At 32.2% G+C, this 20,906-nt stretch overlaps 3 protein-coding genes and 1 long non-coding RNA gene across 8 annotated transcripts; 2 read left to right on the forward strand and 2 right to left on the reverse strand.

Moving 5' to 3' along the window:
• On the forward strand, positions 2,508-8,381 carry LOC109328943. 4 transcript variants are annotated; one of them, XR_002105495.1, is made up of 8 exons: positions 2,512-2,929; positions 3,021-3,096; positions 4,170-4,300; positions 4,449-4,519; positions 4,938-5,019; positions 6,858-6,907; positions 7,411-7,473; positions 8,240-8,381. XR_002105495.1 is itself a non-coding variant. In XM_019562589.1 (7 exons), exons 1-6 carry the CDS (start codon positions 2,591-2,593, stop codon positions 6,876-6,878), a joined length of 720 nt encoding a protein of 239 aa, XP_019418134.1. In that variant the 5' UTR covers positions 2,511-2,590; the 3' UTR covers positions 6,879-6,907; positions 8,134-8,381. The 4 variants fall into 4 exon arrangements, 2 of the variants coding, with proteins under 2 accessions (XP_019418133.1, XP_019418134.1); XR_002105494.1 differs by having other exon boundaries at positions 2,513-2,929; positions 8,134-8,381; XM_019562589.1 differs by lacking the exon at positions 7,411-7,473 and having other exon boundaries at positions 2,511-2,929; positions 8,134-8,381.
• LOC109328944 lies at positions 7,360-8,127 on the reverse strand. The gene is made up of 2 exons (XR_002105496.1): positions 7,533-8,127; positions 7,360-7,501 (listed from the first exon to the last, which is right to left on the reverse strand). It is a non-coding gene; the product is annotated as an uncharacterized LOC109328944 (long non-coding RNA).
• Positions 11,811-13,393, forward strand: LOC109329141 (putative clathrin assembly protein At1g33340). The gene has a single exon (XM_019562816.1). The coding sequence runs from the start codon at positions 11,991-11,993 to the stop codon at positions 13,251-13,253; it is 1,263 nt and encodes a 420-aa protein (XP_019418361.1). The 5' UTR covers positions 11,811-11,990; the 3' UTR covers positions 13,254-13,393.
• On the reverse strand, positions 16,539-20,906 carry LOC109328893 (tropinone reductase homolog At5g06060-like). 2 transcript variants are annotated; one of them, XM_019562534.1, is made up of 6 exons: positions 20,795-20,906; positions 19,813-19,897; positions 19,285-19,492; positions 17,671-17,887; positions 17,419-17,525; positions 16,539-16,811 (listed from the first exon to the last, which is right to left on the reverse strand). In XM_019562534.1, exons 1-6 carry the CDS (start codon positions 20,817-20,819, stop codon positions 16,617-16,619), a joined length of 837 nt encoding a protein of 278 aa, XP_019418079.1. In that variant the 5' UTR covers positions 20,820-20,906; the 3' UTR covers positions 16,539-16,616. The 2 variants fall into 2 exon arrangements, with proteins under 2 accessions (XP_019418079.1, XP_019418078.1); XM_019562533.1 differs by having other exon boundaries at positions 19,813-19,933.

The raw sequence follows: 20,906 nt of genomic DNA on the forward strand, positions 1-20,906 counted from the left end.
CCAAGTTTTAACATTGTCTAGACTTATTCAGTCTTTATAGAAATTGAACACCCTTAACAATTTTATTTAGTGATCAATAACTTTTTGAATTTGAACTAATGTGAAAACTGTTAAGATATGTGGCTCTAATTCTTTCATATATTTCTTTGAATGATTTTGTGGCTAAGAAATATTTCCTAATTGCTTAATCATTGGAGAGAAACTCTGCCCCTACAATTTTTTTCTATCCAAATAGTTGTATAAATGCAAGCCACCTTTTCTTCATGCATCCAACATGTTTTCTTTACCACTGCCAAGCATTTTTATTCATCTTGAAGAATTGTCACTTTACATGCCTAAACAAACATTAGTTTTTACTTTAGATATACAAATAATTAGTGAATGTTTTTACTTTAGATGGAAATTTTTGTGTGAGAACATAAATGTGAGAAAAAAATAGGGCATAAAAAATATTACTCTTTGTCCTCATCATTATAAGATGATTTATTGTACTATCATTTTTATATAGTGAAAACTTTACCTATGATCATAAGTGTTGATAGTAATATAATGAGGACTCACTAGGGAAGCCTTAAGCTATTTTCAAGGTCTCTTTTGTTGTACAAGTAGCTATCAAATCCTACGATTCTAGCAGATACCGATGCTTAGTATTTTGGAGAAGCCCATATGAAAGGAAGAAGTTCAGGGGTATAAAATATGGTTCTTTACAATGTAATTGGACATGAAATTTGTCATGTAGTCAACCTTGTCCTTTGACTAGTTTATTTGATCCTTGCCTAACAATAAGTTAAGGTTAGGTTTGGTTTTGGAATGAAAGTAGAACGAAATAAGGTGGAAGAAAAGAAAAATAATAGAAAATGAGATGATAATTTTATGTTTGATATTATTGAAAATGGAAGGAAATTGAGAGGAAAGAAAAACACATTTATATATAATGTATTGAAAATGACATAAGTGCCCTCATTATATCTATATAATTATGTAGATATCTAATTTTTAAATTACATAACTAAATAAATTATTTTTAATAATATTAATTAATATTTTTTAAGTAACATATAATCTAAGTTCAATAACAATATTTGTTTATAAAATTCAAAGAAAATCATTAACATTTTACATACATTTTTTCACAATAGTGTGTCTAGAAAAAAATATAACTGATATTCGACAATCACTTTTATATTTTTGATCATTTCACTCTACATATTTGTGTTTTGTCTTTCTAATTTATTTATTATTTGTTACTTTGTTGATAATTTTAAGTAATGATATTTCTTTTTTCTTTTCACTTTATCTTTTAACATACATAATTACTAGTTATTTGTGAGCTCAAAAGCAACAAAAATAAAATAAAATTAACTAATTTCACATAAAAATGAATATAAACAAAGAAATTTACTACATTGTATTTATTTCCACCTAGATTATTGTTTTTTCAATTAATGATGAATGACAAATTTGAAATTTTTGATGGTTTTCTTTCCTTCCCAACTTAGAGAGGAAAAGTTTTTTGTGGGACCCATACATATTTTTTCCTTTCTCCCTGTTTAATTTTGGAACTAAATGGTGGAAAATGAAAATTTTCACCACTTTTCTTTCCTCTTGTTTTCTATACAACCAAACATAGTGTAAATGTACTTACTCCTTATACATAATGTGGACATTTTTGGACTATAATTCTCTATCCCATAAAGTTACTGTCCTCATGTCCTTATCAAATAGTATTCTACAAAATAATATAAAATATTTTTTTATAACTTTTTGTTCAATTAAATGATACATTTTGATTGGTTTGAAACACCATTAAATACACCAATGAGATAGGAAATCTTCATTTTTATCCTCCTTAAGAAATTTCTCTATGAATTTTTGCAATATGATATAAAATCCTGTTATTATCATACTATTCTACATATCGCATTCTTTATTATTGAATGATATTATCCACCACCAAGAAAAACAATTTTATCTTGAGTTAAGAAACTTCGAATAATACACTATACCCTATAAGATTAACCATGTCAGCAAACAATCTTTATAATTTTGGTTTTCCCGATTAAAACCTCAATCCAATATGTGACATCTTATATTTTATCCATGGTTTGAACTTTGAAATGAACATACTTCACCTTTTGGGCATTAAACAAATTTTTTTAGGGTATTTAATGAATTAATTCATTGACCTTTTGGTCATTCTACAATTTAGACTAATATCTTGTTGATTAGCGTAAAAGAAGTTAGAGTTTTTTTGGTTTTCTACAAGTATCCTCACACTATAGGCAATTATGTCTGAGCCGAGAACATCCACAAGTATGTAGAGCTAACTCTCCCAACGAGTATTTTTTTCATTCAGAAGACTTGAACCCAAAACTTGATTAAGGGGAATCAATCATGTACCACTTGAAACAACAATCATTGTTGGTAAAGAAGTTGGGTTTGTTAGAGTGAATTTTGAAATATTTTTATTATAATTGGATAATTCCGACCAGTGTCGAACCGGTAAATCGGCCCAAACTGGTTCAACCCATCACAACAAAAACCATGATAATTGAACAGTTTAGAGAAGGAAGTGAGTGAAGAATCAACAATGGCTCACAAAATGATTTGGAAATGGAAACCAAGTTTCATGCTTCCTCTCACATTTAATTCACAATCAAAACATGTTATTCGTTTTCATCATCATCCATTTTCACCACTCAAGATACACCATCCAATAATAAACTACACCACCGCCGCCGCCGCCGCCAATACAAGTAACAACGGCGATTCTGTGAAAGCCAAAGAGTTTCTTGAATTAACGGACGAAGAACTTGTACGGCAGTGCGAGATGGATTTCTTGAAGTCCTCCGGAGCAGGTGGCCAGCACCGCAATAAGCGTGAATCCGCCGTACGCCTGAAGCATCTTCCCACCGGTATAATTGCTCAGGTTACTTCATCTCATCTCATATCTCTCTTTTCTATTTCTCGTATTCAATATCTCATCTCGTTCTTAAGTAACTAATTAACTGTTATGTTAGGCTTCTGAGGATCGCTCCCAACACATGAATCGCGATTCCGCTGTAAAGAGACTTCGTGCTCTTATTGCTCTCAAAGGTACTTTCATCATTCTTCACTTCTTGTTCCCATTTTCCCCGAGTGAGAGAGCAATGTTAAGTATAGTAGGGTGTGGACATATGCTAATAATTAGTAAATTATGTAAATGTCAAGGTTTTAAATCTGTGACCGCTACCATATGATAGCTTAAGGTTTTAAAGTCGCCAAAATGGCCACAAATGTGGCCGTACCAGCTGCATTTGCTGGCAATTGTTTGGAAGGCCAATGTTTTGGGTTTCCGAAATCACAATTGCAACCACTATTTAAAACCTTGGTAAATTCTATGAATTTGTTATCATATGAAGGGTCAATGTAAAGTCTTACTTCTGCAAGTGGAAAAAACGGTAAGGTTTTGAATCGATGACATCTATGTACATTACAACAACCTTACCATTGCATCGAGGAACACCCAAGTCCGGTTGACTAAATTGGTTTCTTCAAAAGAGTAAGACCTGGCTTGCATAGTTAAATGTGTATTTTAAGAAGTCTAAGCTAAATAGGTCAGACTTATATAGGTAAAATTTAAAAAATAGGGTAGGTTGTGGGTTCCTGAGTGGCCACCATACAAGTTGTTGTTTGCACATTACATCATGAGCTTGTAGGGAGAAAACTATTATGTTTGGGAGTTTTAGGTAATTAAGCTAACTATAATAACCAAAAGTGCTGCCTACAAAAACTTCCTAACCCAGCCTGTAACTAACCTGTGAACCAATCGAACAAAACTACCCAATGGAGTTAACCAAACTCAACCAAGTAACCACATGTCGTAACATGGGAATGTCAAAGTGGTCTAGTGATTATGTTGTTGCTTGGTTTCTGTGTTTGCCAACAAGCTTGTAGCTCATTAGTCTTATATCAGTATATCTTCACTAATAATAAGCAACTGAAATAAGTGAAGAGTTACTTCCCCTTTCTTGTTATGAATCTTGGACTGTATACAGTAATGTGTTAGGGGAAGGGGTTTTTGGTCACCCATACCTGTGCAGAAAATAATTACACTGAGATAGATTGTCCCTTTTACTTATAGTAAGTACTGCTTTGCTGATATATAGCATGTTCTTTTCTTGAGGTAGTCAGGAAAACAGTGGATCTCGATGCTTACTCACCACCTAGAGAGCTTCTTCAGATACTCCCTCCCAAGTCAACCGTTAGAGGGTCAGAGATTGGTTCACAAATTGGACCGAAAAACCCAAAATTTGCATTGGTATGTTCATATGCACAGCATGTCCCTCTGGCCCTCACATTTTATTTTTCTTCCTTTTCCATCCTCTCACAGGGTCATGATAATCATTCTACAGAATCCAAAACCTAAATGTAACTTAACTACATATACTTATTGTCCTATCCAACAGGGAATGCAAGCTCTATTGGATCTCATTTTTGCAGTTGAGGGATCCATCTCAGAAGCTGCAAAATATATTGGGTACTTTATATGCTTTTAGTCTTTTCTTTTCTATTTTGTCTGTGTTACTACTGAGCATGTGAAGCTTCTTTAGTCACTATGACATTCAAGATTTGTTATTGTATGATTTATAAGATCTCTTATGGATGAAAAAATATGTTCACCTACATCGACATGGATAATGGATTTTACCTACTAATGTCTCCCCTCAAATTCAATATAAATTTGGTTCTTGGTATGAAAATTGATAAAGGAAATACATGGTAGTTTCACCTTTCTCTCTTCTCATTGTACCATCAAGCAATTGTCCCCTTACATTAGTCTAATGTGATATAATTTACTTTTTGATATATAAATGACTGTTTAATCAATGGCTTTCCCTATTACATTTATTTGAATATTTCTTAAATTGTTTTGGTGTGCACTAAATGTATTGCAGGTTAAGTACTGGAGCACTGTCTCGACTAATCCTATCAGATGATTCACTTAGAAAGGAAGTAAATGATTTGAGGGCCTCAAAGGTATACCTTCTGATGTATTTTTTGGAATAATGGCAGTAGTTTATCTCATGACATCATGTTTTATATAATTAATAATAAAATGCAATTTAAAGATAGGACCTCTTGCTATCATGTTCTGTTATTATAGATTAAAACTAATACATGCATGCTAAACTGTTTCTAACATGAGATGTTTAAGTCTTTACAATTACAATCTCCTTCCTACAATTTAACTAGGTTAGGAATATGGATAGTTGCATTCTCGAGGCACAAAATCTCTAACTACATATGTGAAGCAAAATCTTTAACTAGGTTGGGATTCTTGGTGAACACCAGATGCCCTCTTTTATGTGCAGCAGTTTCTTGTTTTACATGTAGAAGTTTTTGGCTGAAACTAGCAGACTGTGGTTTTATGGTTGCGATTACTTGTACAATTATATGGTGTATTGACCATTTTCATTTACATATGTTCAAGAGGCCACTTAAATTCAAAATCTTGTATTCAAGAATATTTATTGGGTTATTGATTGTTTTTGGTAGGAGGAGGAATTAGTTTTAGCTAGATATGTCTGCCATTATAATTTTGAAATTATTGAAAATCTTATTATTAGCCTGAGAGAGGCTTATGCAACATTAAGGTAGAGACTCTTCGCTTAAGGGATTTTTGGAGACACATTTAAATATGTATGAAATAAAGGCTTGGTTGTTGTTTAAATATGGCTGGGTGTGTAATTAGTAATAACTAGTTTGATATGTCAGATGCTGAATATTCTTCTTCTTCAGTTGGTCTCCACAAGGCTTTATGTTAATACATTTTTAGGTTCCTTAAGAAGACTGTAGACTGTTCTTGCATTTGGGTGGAGGCAGGTTTCATAGTAGGAAACGATCCTTTTCACATTCGCATCACATGGTTGTTATAGTTGTGTGCAATAGTAAATAAACTTATCCACCGAATAAGATTGTATAAATAAAAAGGCTTAAATGCACTTTTAGTCCCATAAGTTTCATTGTTTGGTGATTTTGGTCCTCCAACTTTCTCTATTTGGCAATATTGGTCACTCCGTCCAAAAAGTAACTAATGGTGCTGATGTGGCAAATAACAGGACATCTGCAAAGCTTAGGTGGGATTTTTTAAATAGAAACAGCACTAAAGTAATATTTAAATATAATTCTAATATTTTTTAGTTCCACATTTTAAAAGAAAATCCAACTAATCTTTTAGTTGAATGTCATGTGTCCACCCGTTTGCCACATCAGCACCGTAAGTTTTTTTTAGGGCAGATGGACCAAAATTGCTAAATAGAGAAACTTGAGGGACATCGCCGAAAATATAGTATGGGGACTATTAAGGTTCCATCTCAAAATAATTAATAATTGCCAATGAGAGAAGTGACACAAGTATTTAAACCATGCCTAAAAGAATTAGGCAGGCTTTGTGGGACTTACTTCCTAGCATGCCCCCTCTATGATAACATGAAAGAAGTTGGGCCCTGGCTCTCATACCTTGTTAAGGTTCCATCTCAAAACTAATTGGTGATAGGAGGAGAAACCCACATGTATTTAAACCACACTTAAAATAACGAGGCAAACTATGTGAGATTTAGTTCCCAACAAGGACTAAATTCACGAAACAGAGAAACATAAGGAACTAAAAGTGCATTTAAGCCAAAATAAAATCAGCTTGTATGCTTCCTTTTTCTATAATATCAGTCATTAAGCTACATTAGATAAGACATAAGAGTCTTTCTGCAACGCTTGCCTTTTCTATAATGGTGTTCTCAGCTTCCTGAGAAAGATCTATATTTATTTGTTTAATCTAACAAAAAGTAACTGAAATCTGCTTTTCTGAGCATGAACAGGGTATGAAGCCTCTGAAGTAGAATCTCTCAAATTTTCCTGCCATATGCAGGTACAATTTAATCTATCTCCTGCACACATTCACATCTACAAGTTTGAGGGGTATAAAATTATAATATTGAATAAAGAAGAGAATACATACATTATGCATGGAAATTGGTCAAATAATCGAAAATTAAGACTTTATCCATTGGTCTTTTAAAAGGTATTCTCTTGATAAGAGGTTGTTAAGAAGTTTTACTATATTTGTGAATTATCAAGTTTTAGAGATTGCAAGCATAGAAACTTGATGCAATTGAGGGCTTCACGGCTGCATTATTATTTAGTTATGTCCTTTTCATACACTCTGGTTTTACTTTGTATTAGCACTACTGTCTGATGAAAACTCAAAGCGGGATTTACTACAAGAATTCATAGAAAGCAAACTACTTCATGCCCTTCACAAACTTACCTTATATTGATATTTAGTTCAAAAGAACTGGTAGATTTTACTCTACAATTTTAACTTCTGATCAAAACTAATTTTACTTTTGCATTTTGTATTTTGCTGTTCAGAGCCCTCATTTGCAGCATGGGGTTCATTTATTTGCAGAGGATAATTCAATGAACTATAACAAGGTACTACCTCAGGTCCTTTTATAGGAATCTTGTGTGACCCTTTCTAAATTTCTAAGTACATTAGTTGACTTTGTTATCATAATACCCTCATTAATTAGCATGTAGTGGAAGGAGAAAATGAGTGAGTCATAATAATGAAGGGTGATTTTGTAAAAAAAATACATCTATTTATTGGCACATTTAATGAAATTAACCATATTCACTTAAAGGTTGTATAAAAAAGACCAGAGGTAGTATTCTCTTCATTTAAGAATTGAGGTTGAAAGCGTAGAATACTGAAGCTAGTTAGGGGGAATGGGGAGAATTTACGGTAGGCTTGGCAATCGGGCAAGTAGGGCCGAATCTTTGCTCAGCCTGATCCCACCCGAGCCCTTAAAATCACAACTTGTATGGGTTAGGTAATCACGGGGCGTGGTGACATTGGCAACCGGGATTTTTGGATTGTGGAGAAGAACTCATTCTGTAAAGTTGTTGGTTTAGAGACGAATTCATTCTCCAAAACTTAGCAAGTAAAATATCATAAAGCCGCTGAAGTAACATCAAGATGGCAAACTAAAATACAAGATGCAGTTCCTTGTAGATCATTTAAACAAAGACATCTACCAAATTAAAGATTTTCTGGTTGTGTACTTGTTTTTTTACTTTTACTTGTTTATGCAGAACATCAAGTTGGCAACCTGAAATATATGGTGCAGAATTGGAAATCTTTGTAGATTTTATAAACATATGTTGTATTTATCAAGTAATTAGTCTTTTTTTTGTGCAGCATATGTACCTTACTGGCTTCCTACATTTGATTCATTAATTGTTTCTACCACAAGATTATCACCAATCAAATTGTTGTAATTCATGATTCTGATCATATTCTTCAAACACTCAATGGCATCCACTTACATGAGACTTTACAACAGCAATATAGTATTGGATATGAAATGGACATGTAACCATATTCCTTGGATATATATTCTCTTCACACTGTTAACCATGAATGCGTGGACTCCAAATGTGATTTTTACTAATTTCACAATGATTGGTGTTGTTAAAAAGATTTAAATGCTTTGAGATTTATTTATTTTGTAGTGGTATTAAGAATAAATGTGCAGCTTATGCAAAGATAAATTGCCAGTTCATGAAAAAATAATAATTAAAGAGCTTCACATTCTCGTACAGTAATAGGCTCTAGGCACATTGAAAGACGAATCTTGAATTTAATATGCAACAAGATTGGGTGGCACTATTAGTAGTAGTACCTTTTCAGCTCTGAAGTTGATGCCACACAAATTGCAACACAATCCAAGTTGTGATCCATTCCATTAATGGAGAGACAAATACTACAAAAGTAAGGGAAAAAATAATATGGTAAGACATTTTTATCCTTCTACATATGATGAAATAACATTTTTACCATTAACCATTAAAAAACACAAGTAAAAATAAGTATTTGTCTCTCCATTAATGGAGAGGATCCTTCTTACATAATTCTGTAAGGACAATGATCTTTTATCTCAACTTATATTTTAAGTTATGTATCAAATTAATAAAAACATGACATGTTTGTTAAAAAATTAAATATTAATTACTTTTTCTATTTTACTTTTATTGTCATTGGTTTGAGATATATTTTGGGAGAGTAGATTTTTGTCCTCCCAATAATACTACTTACTGTACTAGATGAGAATTGCATCAAGTAGGAAAATGACACGACGAGTCTTTCACAAGGACCAAATCCTGGATATTCCCAGACGCCAACAGCACATATATGATATGTGATTGGATGGTTTAATGTACAATTAAAATACACACCTATTTACAAGATGAAAAAACGATATATACATTGATTGACAGTATAACTTTTTTTATATTGTCATTCCATTATCTACCATTCATTTTTAATTATGTTTAGCTTTTCACAAAAATTAATCCAAATAAAGAGTAGATGATACACTAATTGTTCATAATTATTTACACTGTTAGTACATCAAAATTACACTATTGTAAGATTTGGTATTAGTCTTCAAATTCAAATATTCCAAATGCACTTTGACCTTTCTCAGGCACATGTTTCGAGGGAATCTAATTTGGGTCCAAATAGTCTAATATATGAAACTGCAATGGGATTTAGACGATAAAAAATAAAATATTAAGAGATTATGAGCAGGGGCTTAAGTCAAGTGGCTCTAGAATAAACCCCCAAATTGATAGAATTAAACCGGATTAAATTAAAAATTTGTGGTTTGGTTCTATAGTTCAGTTATTTTTTTAAGAAATTATTTAAAATTGGTTTGTTTACTGATTCATACGGTCCAAAACTGGGAACCAAGGAACAATTAACACTATGATTCCCTCTCACTTGTAGACTTATATAAACAAAAAATAAATAAACAATTTTTCATAACATTTGAGTAAAGATATAAAAAAGGCTATTCAACTACCAAGATTTTGGATTGAACCAATAGGAGGAGTTAAAAATAATTATTTTTCAAAGAGTTGTGCAATTAAAAAATAGACAAGTCCATTATTATTTTCCCGTAACGAATCCTGGTAATATATACTTCTATGTTTTTATCATCTTATTATTATTACTATTAATTGTACTCTTTTTTTCTGGATAGATAGTTAAATACTATCATTAATGTGATATGATGTGTTTATGTGCCATATGTGCACCAAGAAATATTCTGTATGACCAGTATAATTGTGTAAAGTATTGTGCTATTTATGGTAGTTTTTAATAGTAGTGGTCTTGTCCACTCAGTTTCTCTTATCAGCAATTATTCATCAACAGGGAGCTCCTATGAGTCTATGACTGTCATTAATTTCTCTCTTTTGTCATGTTTTGTATCTGATTTTGGTTCATATTGAAAAATTCTCACCTGACCTCACTACAGCACCTTTAAGGCTGATACTTTTTCTTTGGATTATTATTGGTATAATAGGAGAATAAGTATCTTTGGTGAAAAATATGTCTCAAATTTTATCTCACATCAATGGTAATAAAACAAAAATAGAAAAAAATTAAATTTTTTAATTGACATAACATGTTATCATTAGTAGAAAATAATATTTGAGATATGATTTGAGACATCATAGACTTCTTGATAATAGAATATGCCAAGAAACTTTTGTCTTTTGGATCTTGTGTCAGTGGGTGGGGCTTCTCAACTTCCCTACCAAAAGCTAAATGAAAGTTGCATGATAAATGGAGAACCTGTGGATGAGAATAAACATTTCCAAAGTCAAATTATTTTATATCTTATAGAGTTAGATGCTTCAGAATCATATTCTTAGAGAATAAGGTTCTTTCTAACCTTCCACCATCTTTCACTTTTTCCCTCGTTGACTCTTTTAAAATGACATAAAAGTCTTTGCACTCACACTCTCCACAACACACCAAAACTTGAATGTTTTCTAAGGCAAAACTTTATTATTCTACATGTATGTTATGATATCATAGGAATGAACTTGGTCATAAAGAAAAGAAATGAAAACATGATGTTTACCTTTGATGTAAGCGTTTTAAATTATCTTTCCGCATATGTCACAATTTCATATAGTATTGGACTCTTTAGTATCGGATGATTTAAATTCTTAAGTAAAATGGCTACATATTTAACTACTCGGAGGCTTATCTATAAATAATAGCTACATTAATTTCTTTAGATAACTAAGACCAAACCAATCTTGTAAGGATATATTCTTGAATATGCAAGTATTCAACTCCAACATGTTATTCCGAAAATTTGGTGCATGGTTTTAACCAAGTTGCCATTTTACATCAATCTCTTCAATTCACAGCAATAACATGGTCAAGGTTAAAGGAAAAGAACAATTTAGGACACTGAATTTGGCATTGTCATTAATCTTGCATTTCTGTCACTTCATAAGGACCAAATAAAAAGAAAGCTTTATGATTATACTCGCTGACTTTGCATGTGGATTATATTATAGCCTTTTTACTATAGGATATTACATTGTTGTTGGTTTGTACTTTGTAGGATGCTAAGCTATCACGTAAAACAATCTAGAAGCTATTTTATATATGATGAATGTTATTGCCCACATTATAATTCTCTATTCAATGGAAAATAGTTGTTTTTTTAATTATTGTTTGAGACATTCCATATAGATATTATATGCTAAGGTGAACTCAGATGAATATCAAAGTATTTCATATTTTGAGGAAGAAAAGTACATTACTATAGGCATATGTGAGTGACATCTACGTGTTGATTCTTTTTTGGTATTATCAATGATATCTTTTACCTTTTTGGGTAAGGAACTAATCTCTTTCGGAGTTCGTGGTTACCCCTCCCAACAAGTGTAGATGAAAGTATGCATCAAATTTAGTGGTATAACTACAAAACTCATTTTCCAATTTTTTAAGGCCATTGATCTTCTCACTAACACAACCACCTTTATATATGTCCTGCTACTAATTACCTTAACACATCAAACTTTTCCATAATTCTTCTATCATATTGAAGTTCTTGTGTTTATTTTTTCATTCAAGAAGAAAAATGGGTGTTGATATACAAGGCAAACTTCGTTTAGCTCTTGGCTCTGTTAAAGATCATGCCTCAATTGGCAAGGCCATGATTTACCACCACCAACATGATGGCCTTTCGAGCATAGAGATTGCGGTCCTTCGCGCCACGGGCCATGATAATGGCACCATTGATGATAAATACATGCACGAAATCCTTTTCCTAGTATCAAATTATCCGGGCTCAATCCCTTTTCTGGCTGAAAGGATTTCGCGGCGTCTAGGAAAAACTAAGGACTATCTTGTGGCCCTCAAGACCCTTGTCTTGATTCATCGGCTTCTTCGAGGAGGAAATAGGTCATTTGAGAAAGAACTATGCAAAGCACATGTCTCAGGCCATCTACAAATCAGTATAAGGTGTTTCACAAAGAATGATTCTGACCCTTCACTTAGTTTCCTACACAAATATGCAGCATATCTTGAAGAAAGGATGAATTGGCTCATCAACCAAGCAGGGAAACTTGAACCTGTTATGTCCAAAGGGTTAGAATTCCTGAGATATGATGAGAAATCCATTGATATGGTATTTAGAACATTGCCTAAATGCCAAGTACTTATTGATAGGGTGTTAGAATGTTCTCCAACACATGATATTTTGCACTCAGATCATAATCTAGCTCAAGCTGCTATGAGCAATACCTTAAGAGAAAGCTTCCAAGTTTACATGACATTTTCTGAAGGCATTGCAGCTCTTGTCAACATGTACTTTGATTTAACAGCATCAGCCAAAGGCCTAGCTTGTGAAATACTCAAGAAAGCTTCTATGCAGAGCCAAAAGCTTCATGATCTGTATGAAAGTTGCAAGAAAATAGTTGAAAACAAGAATTTGGAATACCCTTTTGTTCAAATAATCAGCATGGATCATATAATGGCATTGGATCAATTTGGTAGTCCACAAAATCAATTTGCAGCTTCACATATCTCAAAACTGCCTCAAATTTCAAGCCACTTCAAAAGATCAAAAGATATAGAGTTGGTATTAGCAGCAAAAGAAGACCAAAAGAATGAAGAGAAAATTGACATAAATTTTTCACCAACACTTTATTCATGGACACTAGAGACTAAAATAAGCAAGGTATGGGTTTTATTTGAAGATGAAGCTCCAAAAGAATCACAAGTCTTTCCAGAACAACAAAAGCATGGTGATGTTTATGCTCTTAATGATATAGAGATTGAATACAATAGAGCAAGTGTATTCTTGAATCCATTTTCATCTAGTATTGATACAAAGGTATGAACCTGAATTAACAAGGTTGGATGAGTTCTCCAATAATTTTAGTATTAAACAAAATATTACTGTTAATCATAATTCCCTGTTTTATAACATATTAATAGAAGAGTAAATGGTTATTATACATCTTGTACATGCTTCATAAAGAAGAGCACAAAATAGAATAGGCTGTTTTCAACTTTGTTTCATTTTTTTAAGATTATTTATAAGAGAAAGCCTATTAGTATAACATAAATCATCTCCAATATTGGAGAGATGAGTTCTTATTTTTTTCTTTAAATTTCAGTATGTAAAAGGTTTAAAGTGTTTATTTCCCCCTTTATTTATGTAGTACTTATTTGATAATGATATTTGTGTCTATGTAGTTTCAGGTGTATATAAATAATTCTGAACATTCCTAACCATATTATAACATTTTATATATTTTTTTGTGTACCACACATGTGGCATCTATATCCCATGTTGTGTTTCATTTGTTATCACTCCCCTTCTTTGATTTTATTCAATAAATAAAGATATGTTTGTTCTTTTGTTTAATTTTAAAGAGTTTTTTTTGGATTAAAATTTTTTAATGGATGAATATATATGGGAAATGATTAAAAAATAATAGGATTCATAAATATTATCCTTCCAAATCATTTCTCCATTCACAGAATGAATATCAAACAAAAGACAGGCCTCTTCTACCTACCTTTCTTTTCCCTACTTTGAACTCAAACTGAACAAAGCTTCACTGTATTTTTGTTGGTCCTATTTAATTTTTTGCTTATTTTTCTTTTTCAAAGTTATCCTTTATATATAATTAAAATCCAATTACCACCCAATGTTGGTCTAATAGTGTAAGGTCTTATTAGATCTTAAATAGATCAAAATATAAATATTTGATTTGTATCAATGATATTTATTAAGAGAGATAATCACACTTCAAAAAAATTAATTTATTATCCATAAGTGAGAAAAGTGAACTCTCTAGGTTCTCGTAAGGCCATTCAAGAGGTTATGAAGTACCATTTAATTGTAGAGTTAAAAGGCCATATCCCTAAGCCAAAATCACCCCAAATAGTGCAATCTCTTTCTTAAATAGATTTCATTGATTATTTTATATTTGGTTATAATTTCCAACAATTTAAGCCCAAATCATCCTGAATAGTGCAACTATATTTCCTTTCTTAAATTGATCATACAAACCTACCTCATATTTATATTTCTCTCTTGTAATAATTTTTTTTTCTATTTTTTAATATTGACTCACAACTTTAAGAATAATGTTTATTCAACTTACCGTTCAAAGTAAGAACAAGACCGACACCTCTATAGTAGTGAACTTGAACGAAGAATATGTTTATTTTATTAAGAACTGTTTTTTGTTACCATTGTGAATACTCTAAAGATAATGAGTAGTGTTCTTGAAGGGTCGTTATTCAATGGTGGCTGTTAATTAAAACCTTAAAACTTAGGAATCCTGTTTGGAGAACAAGGTGCAACAATATAGGTAACCCACGTTTTCACCAGCAGTGTCACATATTTGTTTTATTATTTTTTCCTTATTTTGTTATGGCTTTAATCTTAAGGATATTTAGTTGTTTTGTTTCAGTGATTATGAGTAGTTACACTCCTTGGCTATAGTTGATCGTGGATCTTGAATTTTGGATAATATGTAATTCTATTTATTTCTCTACTGGAATGATTTTATTATAATGTGCATCAAGTAAAATTAATATTTATTATGATTAATTGATTGAATCTCAAAAAGGCAATCATACTTCAACTAGTAGTCTAAATGTATGTTTTTCATTTGGTTAAATGTATTGGTTAATTTTTTTTCATGGGTTGATCTTACTCAAACTAGTTATAGAACCTTATAAGTAATGAATCCAATTATATATATTTAACAACATATTAAAATTTGAATTAAAATTAAAATTTAATCCTTCATAATTAATTTGGATAACAATAAAATTTAATCCTTTATAAGTTTGTTGCTGCAGTGAACTAGGAGAGGATGGGACTCTGGCACGGTATTGTGCAGCATTGACAGTGACAGGAAAATTTGAGAGACTAGGCTTAACAAAAGCTGTTATTTCTTTGGTGATAAGTTTTTCATGAAGCTCGTCAGAGGCGATGAGTGTATCATGAGCATTGACTGCATCAATAACCGATTTGTATTGTTCATAATCTAAGCCAGATAGTACCTTTTCAATGATGTCCTCGGGATCCATTGGTTTGCCCATGGAAGCAAGACGATCAGTGCATTGCTTAATGGATTGCATGTAAAAGGTGGTGGATTGTGTTGAATGAGTGATCTGACTAAGATGACTTTTTATCTGCTTAAAATGGCCTCTGGATGGATTCGCAAATGTGGTAGCAAGCACATTCCAAGCCTCCGCTGCTGTCTTAGTTTGGGAAACAAGGGCAACAATATCATGAGAGAGTGTGCCAACAATAGCACCAAAAATTAAACGGTCTTGACGAAACCAGAAGAGAGCAGCAGGATTTGTAGTGGAGACACCATAGTCATCAGTAACAAATGGTGTTGGGGAAGGAAAAGAACCATCAACATATTTCCATAGGTCATATCCAAGTAAGGTGGCTTGAAGCTGTGTTTTCCAGGCAACATAGTTGGTGGAGATGAGCTTGATAGCGATATGGACTTGAATATGGGTGAAGGGTGTGGAAGGGTCATGGAGGTTAGGGATGATAGTATTTTCAAAAGACAGGGTGGGATGGATTGGTTCTTCTGATACCATATAAGATAAAACATTCAACTTGTTTATTGAATTATGAATAATTTCCTTTTATAGAAGGAAATGAGGTTGTTGTAACAACTTAACAAACAACCAGCTAAGGTTAAGCAATTATAAGGATAAGAGCAAAAGATGCTAACAACAATTTGAACTAAGAATAAACTAATGATATTCTAAAACAGAAAAACAAAAACTGGAATTGGATTTATCTGTTAATAGGTATTGCATACCCGAACTAGTACCACAAATCATATAACTATCATCATAAGTTCATAACTCATGATGTATTAGAATGTTTGTCTCAAAAAACATCACATGATGGTTAGTTTTAGTTGTTTCACTTACAGGCGACCTATACATAACAAACCTGTCTTTTCCACATGTGTTATTTTAAGCACAAATATAACCATGCATAAACTTCTTAAAAATATAATATAAAATTGAAAACTTCTCCAATTTGTAGATACTTTTCTTAATAGAGGTTTTACTGTTTATGATATAAACTAAAGGGGAAAATAATGAAATTGCAGATCAAGATCATCACTTCTCACAAACATAGGCACCATAATAATTGAAATAAACTGAGAATCATTTGTTTATTCTCAAGGTAAGCAACAAAGGAAATTTAGGTAATTCTCATGCTGGGTTGAAATCCAAAGACAGTTAATCCTCCATCAACACAAATAACTTGTCCAGTGATGTAAGAAGCAGCAGGTAAGCAAAGGAAAGTTACCAATGATGACACTTCTTCAGGTTCTGCAATGCGCTTAAGTGGAGTTCTACACATAATATCATCTACAAACTTTTGGTTCTGAAACAACTATGAATTGAAGAAGAAAAAACAGAAAAATGATGGGTCATATAGATATTCTAAGTCTCAAATATATTGAACCCAAAGAAATGATTAATTAAACTGCAATTACCGAAATGTTGGCTAAAAGGGTATGCTGGATAATTCACTAGTCCATATTCTCAGTAGACATATAATTCCCAACAAGAGAAAATACAAAATTCTGCTAGATTGGCTCAGAAATATTGAAATCAAACTGCACATGTGGTATTTCTAGCAGTTCTTAATTCAAAGTGGAAATAGTAAAGAATTTCAATTAAAGAACAAGCTTAAACACTAACAGATACAGAAATCAGTATTAATTACCCCATTAATGTGCATTTAAAACATGCAACTTCCAAGTTCCAACAGTTAGTTATGTGCTTCTTATAAACATTTTCCTAACCCTATAGAACTTGGATGGTTAGCTAATGCCTTTGTCTACTATGTAATATTCTTTTAAGTTTTTCGTAGGAAAGTAAACAGGGTAGCCCAATGCACATGGGTCGTAACTCCCACTTACCTCGCAAGCAGACAGACTATTTCCAGGTAGAAAAGTAAATAGCTAAAAGAAAAATGATAGGAAAAAGAAGATTACATGTTCTACAAGTGGGGTTCTTGTTGCCCAAGGTACAACACAGTTGCTCCTTATGTTATTTTTTGCCCATTCACATGCCAGATTTTTTGTAAGCTGATTAATTGCAGCTGAAAATTGAGTGAAAAAAATGGTAATTCTCTCTCCTTGTTCATACAAACATTTTATTAATCAATAACACATTATGAGCGCATTAAGTGAGAGCTTCGTGCATTGCGCCGCCCTTTATAGTACATTATGAGCAGAGTAACTCACCTTTACTTGCTGCATAGACTGATCCAGTGCCCAAGCTGGTGACACCTGCAACAGATGAAATGAACACAATGCTTCCCATTCCAGATGCTTTTAGAAGAGGATATGTTAATTGGCAGAGATGGAATGCAGAGTCTAAATTTACTGTCATCAGCTCTGAATAATCTTCAGCAGTGTACTCAATGGTTGGCTTCCTAAAGTTATTTCCTACATTGTTTACCTAAACCACAAAGACAAATAAGTTAGATTGATGCTATGTTGCATGGGCACTTCAAAGAATGTGAGATATATGTATAGGGTATTTACCAAATATCTGTATTTTTGGGTACTCATTTAATATAAATTGTTTTAAAATTGTGTATTTTGGGAGGAAAACTTATGATATTCCCATTTTTCTTCTTAGTCACGTCATAATATAAATGAGTCATACAATTAGTCTTTCATCTACAAATTTTAGTCGCTTTTGGGTCCCAACTTCTCATCCTAAGCCCTGTACTGGTGTTAGTTTTCAATTTTTGATCATTTGTATTTAATTATAATGACGATCCTTACTTTAGATTTCTTTAAAAATGTTCTATACCACCATTACCATACCCCTAACCATGCAACACAGGGTTAGGATTAGGATTGAAGGAAGAAGGAAACTTCTCTTAAATAGATTCATTAATCAATTTGTGATGGAAGCTAAACACAAAAGGATCATTCACACAAATTATTTATGTCTAGTAAATGAAACAAACATGACTATAAACAATTCACTTATAAAAAAATATCAATTTCTCCCATCCTATTCCTAACTAATTTTAATCAAATCAAAGATTCAATTTTTGTGCCTAGTTATCAAATGTTAGTTGAAATTTTTTTTGATATAATTGTTAGGAGATCTTCATCCATAAGTTAAGTGAAACAAACATCATTGACATCATATCTTTTTCAAAACCTTAAGGCATGACATTAGGTCTATAGCCTCTATCTACTTGCTCGTTGGTGATTTGTCTTGTCATCAACACAACACGCTACTTTGACCTCTCGTTGGAAGATTTCAGACAAAAGGAACCTATGTTGATCTATCAACCACTTGTCGCTTCAATACTCGGTTGAGTTATCGAACCGCCAGCTCTTATACCACTTGTTAAGAGATCTTCATACATGAGGCTAAGTGAAAGAAATAGATAAGTGGATTTGACATGACATCACATCTTGGAATGAAGATCATTTGTCCTTGTTTGTGTCATCATTGGTGTATTAGACCAATTAAAATGTATCATTCAATTAAATAGAAAAGTCATAAAAATTATATTACTTTGTGTAATTTGATTAGATAGAGACGGAGATAGACAGAGTTTTTAGGGACATGTGATCTCTGTTTCACTTCATGAAACAAAACCTTAAAACATTAGATCTATAGGTACATCCACTTATATGTTCTTTAACTCATCCACTTCTATGCAATATAAAACTTTTTATATTCTGAATACTCAACAATAATAATGATTATTAGAAACATTGAGAATGAATTGAAATTAATTTCAAGATTGAATACTAATAAGTCTACATATAACACTCCGTACCATATACAGCTTTATATGCTTAGAAGTTAGCATTAGGAGGACTTACATAAATGTTAAGCTTGCCATTGAAGGTGGAGGCCACTTCTTGAATGAGCTTTTCTCTTTGAGGTCGTGTTGACACATCACACACTGACCCATAAACCAGAAAACCCTTAATTCTCCACTGATCTAGGCACTTATTCAACTCTGCTTCATTTCTAGAACAAGTGTAAACGGTGGCACCAAACCCACATAAGTCTTCCACTATGGCATGCCTAAAAGTGAACAACACATATTTAGAGGTTTAGACAAAAAAAGCTTAAAACGTGAAAACTAAAGCTAGAAACTTTGTTGTCAAATCTCAAATGGGTAAGAATCAAAAAGCTGTAGTTCATCAATAAGTATTGGTAGTGGTTGGAGTAGATCTTACTATATTTCGTAGATGACTAAAAGGTTTAACATTTAATTCTTAAGATTGATACTTATTAGAAGGGATAGTCACACTTTTCGAAAGTGATTAGTTACTTATCGAAAAAGGGCGAGGGATACAGTAAAAAAAACTTAAATTCCAAGAAGTGGAAAATAAAAAGCTGACCCAATTCCACGGGTTCCACCAGTAACAAGAGCAGTCATTCCATTGAGTAACCATCTTGAGGGTCTATTTGTATTGCTCCCTGCACCTGCCATTTCAATTAGTGTAACACAATACTTCAAAACTGCAACGTTGAGGAACCCAAAATCACACGCTTATATGATGTAACACAATTCTTCAAAACCGACACATCAAAATAATATATTGAAATACCGAAACTTCAATGTTATTCAGTTATCAATTATACTTCCTCCGTACATATCCATATAGTATTAAAATTATTTTTTTGGAAACTAAATATCCTCATACTCTGATACTTCATCCATATATATCCATACACCATAGAGGATCAAAATTGTTATTTTTTTTAAAACTAAATGTCCTGCTACTCTGTGATACCTCTTTGTTAAGTATATGAGAGAAATATAAACTTCAATCTACCAAATGGTATTATAGTGTTAGGAGAAAAAAGGATAAAACATCTATATTGTACATAGAAGAAGAAATGCATTTGGATAATATTGGTCTAGCTTAAATAGGACATTTCTAGATTCTGGGCAATGATATTGTGTGACAATATAATTTTTATTTTGCATTTAGTAATTATAATAATATATCAAATATGTACTCTATATAGGTGCTTCATACGAAATTATTACTCAATATTTAAGAGGGTGTAGTTATGGTAAATAAAAATAAACCAGATGACAGCATTTTTTTTTATGGGTAAGTAAAAGAATCACCTAAAATCTTAAGAATTTAGATTTATGAAACTTTTTTAACTTATCAACTTTTGTACAATATGAGACTTTTTCATTTACTCTTGTAATATCCAACCATATAATCAAATTATCAACAAGAATAAAACTTAAAAAGTGGATGGATTGGAGTTTTTGATAATTTGATGATATGAAATTTGTACCGAAATTTGCCGTACAAAGAATAATGAAAAAATTGGTTTACAAAATTAGAGAGAAAAGTTAACCTGATGATTGGGAATTGGCCTCCATGGGAACTGCAGAGATTGTTGATAGAAAGAGTGGAAGAAGAATGGTTAATTAATAATTATAAGGTTTACTTGTTGATTATTAATTAAT

This window comes from Lupinus angustifolius, chromosome LG16, assembly GCF_001865875.1.
Source record: "Lupinus angustifolius cultivar Tanjil chromosome LG16, LupAngTanjil_v1.0, whole genome shotgun sequence".
Taxonomy (NCBI): domain Eukaryota; kingdom Viridiplantae; phylum Streptophyta; class Magnoliopsida; order Fabales; family Fabaceae; genus Lupinus; species Lupinus angustifolius.

Bases quoted from the DNA above. Each gene is read 5' to 3' on its own strand.
- LOC109328943 (XM_019562588.1), top strand. From the start codon at position 2,591: ATGGCTCACAAAATGATTTGGAAATGGAAACCAAGTTTCATGCTTCCT. The intron at 2,930-3,020 runs GTTACTTCATCT...CTGTTATGTTAG, and splicing joins CCACCGGTATAATTGCTCAG to GCTTCTGAGGATCGCTCCCA. The intron at 4,520-4,937 runs GTACTTTATATG...AATGTATTGCAG, and splicing joins GAAGCTGCAAAATATATTGG to GTTAAGTACTGGAGCACTGT.
- LOC109329141 (XM_019562816.1), top strand. From the start codon at position 11,991: ATGGGTGTTGATATACAAGGCAAACTTCGTTTAGCTCTTGGCTCTGTT.
- LOC109328893 (XM_019562533.1), bottom strand. From the start codon at position 20,819: ATGGAGGCCAATTCCCAATCATCAG. The intron at 19,493-19,812 runs GTCAGCTTTTTA...GTTCACTTTTAG, and splicing joins GGTGGAACCCGTGGAATTGG to GCATGCCATAGTGGAAGACT. The intron at 17,888-19,284 runs GTAAGTCCTCCT...TTTGTGGTTTAG, and splicing joins ATGGCAAGCTTAACATTTAT to GTAAACAATGTAGGAAATAA.